This window comes from Lissotriton vulgaris, unplaced genomic scaffold (genome assembly GCF_964263255.1).
Source record: "Lissotriton vulgaris unplaced genomic scaffold, aLisVul1.2 SCAFFOLD_590, whole genome shotgun sequence".
NCBI classification, from domain to species: Eukaryota; Metazoa; Chordata; class Amphibia; order Caudata; family Salamandridae; genus Lissotriton; species Lissotriton vulgaris.
Window position 1 is genome coordinate 520,564 of NW_028245615.1, and position 7,041 is coordinate 527,604.

General features: G+C 44.7%; 1 protein-coding gene across 1 annotated transcript in view; it reads left to right on the plus strand.

Moving 5' to 3' along the window:
* The window catches only part of STPG4 (sperm-tail PG-rich repeat containing 4), a 342,310-nt gene extending 338,649 nt beyond the window's left edge, over positions 1–3,661 (plus strand). Inside the window, exon 7 of the mRNA XM_086949125.1 lies at positions 3,303–3,661. Within this exon, the coding sequence (XP_086805251.1) occupies positions 3,303–3,419 (117 nt within the window). The 3' untranslated portion in view covers positions 3,420–3,661. The remainder of the gene's footprint in view (positions 1–3,302) is intronic.
* The last annotated feature ends 3,380 nt before the right edge of the window (positions 3,662–7,041 follow it).

Consider the following 7,041-nt stretch of genomic DNA (forward strand, 5'->3'; position numbering starts at 1 on the left):
AAGGAAGCAGGTGCCAGACAGGAATTTTAAAATAGTGACACATTAATAAATCAACCCCAAATTAATTCATGTCAGTTGAAGCAGGCAGGTGTGCTTGCTTTTTCCCCCCATAATCTACAGTGATGATGAACCAGAGGGTGGCATTGATGTACCAGAGGGTGGCATGGGTGAAACAGAGGGTGGCAGGGGTGAAACAGATGGTGCTGGGAACCTGTGATGATGAACCAGACGTAGAAACAACATAATCGTGACCGTTGCGAGCCGACATGTAAGTTCGCAATTGCGAACTGGTACAAAACCCTCGCGAACTGTCAGAAATCCTTGCGAACTGGCAGAAATCCTTGCGAACACAAAAAAAAAACATCCGCAAATTTGCGAGAATTCGCGGATTTTGCGGATTGCGAGTTCGCAAATTCGCAAAATTCGCGAACGCCAGATTCGCAAAATTCGCCCATGCTTAGTCAGGAGATGCTAGCAAGATGATACTCCTGATCAAGTGATACAAATACTAAGCATAAGCATTACAATGTGAAATCACGAAAGAACACAAATTGGGAACAAATATGTATAAGGCCATATCCAACCTAACCATTACATGAATATGACTAAATGTTACCAAACATCTGGTCCAAAAGGAAAGGGTGACAATCTAGGGAGCATATATGAAAATACAAACTGCAATGAGGCAAAGACATAGAAAACGCAACACTATTGCATCAATACCTAGAAAGTAAACCTCAAGAAAATCCAGCAACCCCAACCTAAACCATTGCTCTATAAGAATTATTTTTAAAAATAAATAAAAATAGGGTGATTGCCGAATGATTATGTCTTGAGGTTTTGGTAAAACAACATAAAAATAAGGTTAAATATAAGACATTAGTGAAGAACATTGCACAAGCAATATAAAATGACCAACATATGAGCCAAGCATCAATCAGTCACACAACAGTTTTCCTAAGAAGATACACAATTATCGGCACTCTGGGTGATAATCAGAGCTCTGCCATGAATCAGAGGTAGTTGAGTCACAGTACCAGTAGATATACGTGACTCATAACGCTGAGAATGTCCCTTTTGAGGGAGGAAGTTACTTGATCAGTTCTCTTTAGCTGTTTATCATGGGCCTCAGAACGATCCTCTAGTTGCTTGTTCTACTTTCAGCATGGTTGAGTTGAATGTTTGAATCCTTTCAAGTCCTTCCTGACAGCTGCTACCTCCACTTGAAGAAGATCGGGTGTTTGTCTTGGTACTTTGTGCAATGTCATGTACAGCTTTATGTTTTTTCGAGATGGCTTCATTTGTTTTAGAATCCTCAGATTTATCCCTAATGCGGGATTCTGGGAGTGGGGGTTCCTGTTTAGTATGTTTAAATTTTCTTTTAGGGTCTTCATCCTTGGGATTTTTGGGATCGGACATGATGTCTTAAACAAATGTAGCTTAACTTACTAAGTGCAGGTAGTTCTGAAAGCAGGACCTCAGAAGTGAAGACCAAAGCGCAGAACGCAATGGGGTAACACAGATGGAAGGGCAAACACCGTTGAAATCCCTGTCGTAACCAGACCTACAAGCCCAAATACCCTTTCTGAGTCAAGCCAGTGACCGGTAACCATTTGAGCCCCACCATGTAATGAAGATCCTGTGAGACACAAATCAGATCATGCCCCCATTTCGTAATAAATAGACACTTCACCATTTGACCTGACCTAGCGAGCAGGCCAGGCACTGACAACAGTAATCAAAAAGAGCCGGGCATCATGCAGGAAAGTCATGAGGTGTAGACCATTAATCTGCCGCATTGAAAAAGCAAAACATTCTTTACATACGTAGCCCATTGTAAAATCGCCTTGTATGAGTATAAAAATTGTCAGATATGTGCCCAATTGTAAATACATAGCCCAAGCACAGCGCAGGGATAGGGCTGAATATTGAATGCAACCGAAGTACACGGAGTTTCGTCGATTCCAAAATTAAGGGAGCACATAGTTAATCAGATCAGTGGGGAGGGCGGCAGCAGGGAGAGTCCCCCGACACCCTGACTCACCCAACCAAAGTTTTTTGGATTTCTGCCAGCTCCCGGGGCCACCGTGTGGTTCATAGCGCCCTTAAAATAGAGTTATACAGGCAGCGTCATCTTGAGAGCTGCTAGTCTTTGCCACATTTGTCCCATAGTCAGAAAATAAATGCACATGGGCCGCTGGCCCATCACCGATTCTCCATTGAGGCTCTAGAAGGCTACCACACCATGGATCAGTGGTGGCCGCCATAAACAAAGGGTGGTAGGGCGGGTGGGGTTGCGCGAGAGGCGTCGAGCGGGGGCGGCTGGATGGTGTGAAAAATGCGATATTAAAAAAACTCCCTTTTGCCTGCCGGCTGCCTCCAGTGTCTTGTTACGTTCCGCTGCCTCTCCTTTTCCTGCCTGGTCGCAGCAGCCCCTGGGAGCGGGACAGACTCCCTGTCCAATCCCTGCACTGAAAAGCATCACAGGAATTGGTATGAGAAGGCAGGAAAGAGTCTCTGCTCAGAACAGGGAGTCTGTGGGGTTTCTCCAGCCCAGCTGCTCAATGCTCAATGCAGCTGGGCTGGAGAAAACCGAAGTGCGCGTGTGTGTTTTCTCGGCCTGCGACAGCCAGCCAAACACACATAAGCACTTAGGGAGTGGAGTGCACTAGCACTCCTCCCCCCTCCCATGCCTCGGCCCCGCCCCCCTCCCGACAACCCCCACCCCCAACACCACTGGCTAAGAGCCGGCAAATGTAAAATAGAACAATGCAAGAACGTCGTTTTATTTTAGTTTTGATGGCCCTGAGCCAGGCAGTGTGGCGCCGCCACTGCCATAGATCCATCGAGGAACAGCAACATAGTGGAGGCCGGATGTGCCGGAGCAGTGGCAGCTTCACAGAGCTCACAAAGAAGCCACCATCCAGCACAGCACTCAAGCCGAGCCATTTGGGGTTGTTTATTAAAATATTCTGGTGGGGCAAGTTCATGGTGGCTAGAAGGGAGGCTTACTAGCCCAAAAATATTTTTTTTATTTTTTTTAAAATTAATTTTCACTAAGCACATTTTCTTGTTCAATAATCATATGTGTGTGTTCTTTTGGGTGGCTAAGCTGTCACATTGAGAGATTCTTAAAATAGAAGGAGATTCTTCTAGCTTACCTTCTCTGGGTGTTTTTTCATGATGTTCCACTAAGAATTAAACACTCTGTTTTAATTATGCGCACACAAATCGATTGCTGCCTTTATTTTACAAGATCATATATTTAACTTCTATGTATGGTATTATTTTTGTGTTTTCAGAAAACGCCTGGTCCAGGAACATACGAACCAACACGATTTCTACCAAAGCAACCACCTACGATTGCAAAAATGGGACGGGTGCACAGCCTTTTTTTCCGAACTTCCGTCGAGCCATAAATAGCCAAGTTTTAGAGATATAGACATATCAGTCAATAATCAAATTGTTTCAAATGTTTTACCTTAATAGGATTAACAGACCATTCAAAATACACTTGGATTGCTACATAACATATGGGCTATGTGCTGACATTGTTTAATATAAGAAACATTGAGGAAAAGTAAATAGCAAGCAAGCAGGCATTGCTTAGCGGCAAAGAACAATTTGTATAATAAATGCAAATGCTTTGATATTAGAAGAATCATTTCCTGTTTTTTCTAGACAACTCAGAGTTCTAATGGGACCAGAATAGGTTTCTGGTGTATGGACGTCAGGTTGCAGCTATGGACGGCATGTTTCAATATTGACCTATTCTACCCCAGGTAAACAAATCATATTGAGGGGCCCAATCGCAACGTTTTTTTTCTGTGAGTATGTAGGTTTTAGTCATATCTTAGGTATGACTTACTACTGAAAATCCAATGCTGAATCAAAAGCATTTTCGGGGGCATATTTACAGTAACTGGCGCATCCCTGCATATCAGCAAGGATGCGCCAGTTATTGTGCGCCACAGCTCAGCCATCACGGATGTGAGGCAAAAACAGCACAGATGCGTGACTCATCTGTGCCGTAAAAGTGGCGCATTGCTGGAGTTGCGTCGCAAGCGCGACGCAGCTCCAACAAGGCTCTGGGGGCCCTATCTAGTTAATGCTGCGTCAATCCTTATGCCTGCTTCAAGCAGGCGCAGGGTTTTGACGCAGCATGGGCCTAAAAGTGACTGAGTGAAATCTTGTAAATTTCACTCAGCCACTTTTAGGAGGCGTTCCTGCGCCGGAACGCCACCCCCCCAGCACCGGAACGCCTCCTTCTGGCGCAGGGCTTTACAACGTGACGCATCTCCCAGATGCGTCGCGTTGTAAATACCCTGCACCATGGCGCATCTTTTGCACCGCCGCTGCGTCACAAAAGTGACGCAACGGCGGCGAAAATGAGGCGCCAGGGGCTTGTAAATCTGCCCTTCGGTGTGTAACTGTGTCTTACTTCAGATGTAAGTGGGCAACTCATACATTTCCTGGAGTACGATGAGCCTGAAAGTCATCACCAAATGCAACCTCGCTGGACAACAAGGGACCAACTGAAGGACGTCATGGGCTGCAAACATATCGAATGATGCCTGTGATGCAGCAACCAAGTTCAGTCCCCTCATTCCCCAGTCAACTTGTCTCCACCGCCTCAATTGCATCTTCGACTCTGCAAGGGTGGCAGGGCTCGGCAGGCATGTGACGTAAACACAAATTCCAGGAGTGAGCCATTCATCTATGCATGTCTTTTTTTATTAAGAGTGAGACGCACGCCATACGTATATGGGTGGAAAAATGTCAAACGTCTCCCTTCAGGTTGATAAATTTAGCTAATCACAGAATTTGAAGTTTTCCCAACTTTTCCTCCAAGAAATGTTTTCCACTTGTATGGGGAGGGGGCGGCGGCGGGGAGAGGGGGGTAGAGGTTGGAGGGTCCCAGGATCATAAAACCTTAATGACTCTCAATTGAAGAAAGAAGAATCTTTTGCTTCTGGTGTTGTGATGTCTTCTATTCTGCAGACCCATAAAGTGGGAACCAAGCGATTGACTCTCAGGAGCAGTAAAGCAGTGCAGTCGAAGGCCTACTCGGGGTAGTGCTGTGGGCTATGCACTCAGAACGCAGCAGAACAACAGCTACTACTGAATAAATCAATGTCAAATGAGAAGAAAAGCACTGTAAACAGGCAAACTAAAAAATGCACATAAAATTAATTACAAATATGAACAAGGTAAAAAAAGAGGAACACCTTCTAAACAGCCTCACAAACTACAAAGGGGGCACAATATGGAAAGGTGACTATGGTAAAATAACCCCCCTAAATGCAGACTAGAGCACATAGGTGTGGGTCCCTTATACATGTTTGCATACCAGCAGACCCTAATTCCTGAAACTACATGAAGCATGCAATTATAAAAAGTCAAGCCTACTGGCTCTGTCACAAGTTATCACCTTACTATCAAGAGTATGTACAGGAGTAATTTAAAGTGAGCCATTAAATAGGAATAAACAGTTAACCAATATAAAACATTTTAGAACGTTGCTACAAATACAAACGTATTTGAGCTTCACAATAAACAAGCCTGGGCTTTGACAATCAGTGACAAACTAATGATCACAGTGAAGATCTTGCTTTAACCATTACCCATGACTGTCTAGCCATCATTATGAATCCAGAAACACAATGAGGCAGATTCACAAGCCCCTTGCGACATCTTTATGACACAGTTGAATTAATTCTGTGACGCTGTGGCATCGTAAACAATGAGCCACTATGCAACATATTTACAACGTGACGCATCTAAGGAGATACATCACTTTGTAAAGCCCTTAGCTACATTATACCTGTTTCAGGTATAATGTACGCAAGGTGGGCATTCCGTCGCAAGGAAGCCTTGTAAAAGTGACACAGTGAAATCTACAAGATTTCACTGAGTCTCTTTTACGACCCCGCTATGTCAAAACCTTACGCCTCCTTGTAGCAGGTGTAAGGAGTGGCGCAGCACAGCAAGTACAGGCGGCCCCTGAGCATTGCTGGAGTTGTGTTGCGCTTGCCACATGACTCCAGCACTGCATCACCTTTACACCGACAGATGCATTACACATTTGTCTATCCTTGCGTAACGGTGCACTGCATTGTAAATACGGCACATGTATGGTGGCGCAAGTTTTTTTTTACATGTGGTATTTTAACTAGCCCATCCTTGCTAATATGCAGGGATGCACCAGTTATTGTAAATCTGCCCCAGTGAGTCAACATACTCCCTGAGCACACCAAAAAATCAGCCCAGCACTACTTGGAATATAAGGAAACCCCTCCCCTGGTGCTGGGCATTGGGAAACTCAGGTGTCATACTTCTAAAAACAACAGGGTCTCTGGTGAGGGGCTTGGACTGCTCCTGCAGCCCACCACCCCCGCCACATTATAACAATACAGTTGGATCTGCCCCTGCTTCTCCTGGGGCATACTCCGGTTAATGTAAATTTGGAAGCCCCACATAGGTCTGTGTGAGGAGCGACTTCAGGGCCCACAGTGTTCCCTTTGTACTGGATGATTTCTTATTCATTTCCATTTTTAAACCTTCGTAAAGTTCACTAAGATGCAAAGTTTAAATAAAACTTCAGTGAGTTGCCGATGGTAGACATTTGCAACCTTACACATGCCCAATTCCCAGAGCCTTTTTTGCATTTTGGTAAAGCAAAGATGCTCAGAAAGTGTTGTCTGTGCCCACGAATAACATATCAAAATTCAAAAAATAAATATCAGAAGACATTTATGTGTGCCGATAACACTAACAAAAAACAAAAAGTCCACTCTATAGACAGATTATCCACAGACTAAGGGACTGACTATGATGCCGGTGGTCAGACCACCACGATCGCGTTAGCCACGGTCCAACAGCCAAATTCCAGTTGCCGCAGCCTGTACACCGACTGACAGCTGAAAGACCACGGTCTCCGACAGCCTTTCTCCGATGATCGAGATGGCGGTTGGTGATAAGCAGGAGCCATAGTGTGGTTCAGGGAAATCTGACACTCTTTTGAAGAACGAATTGGTCATT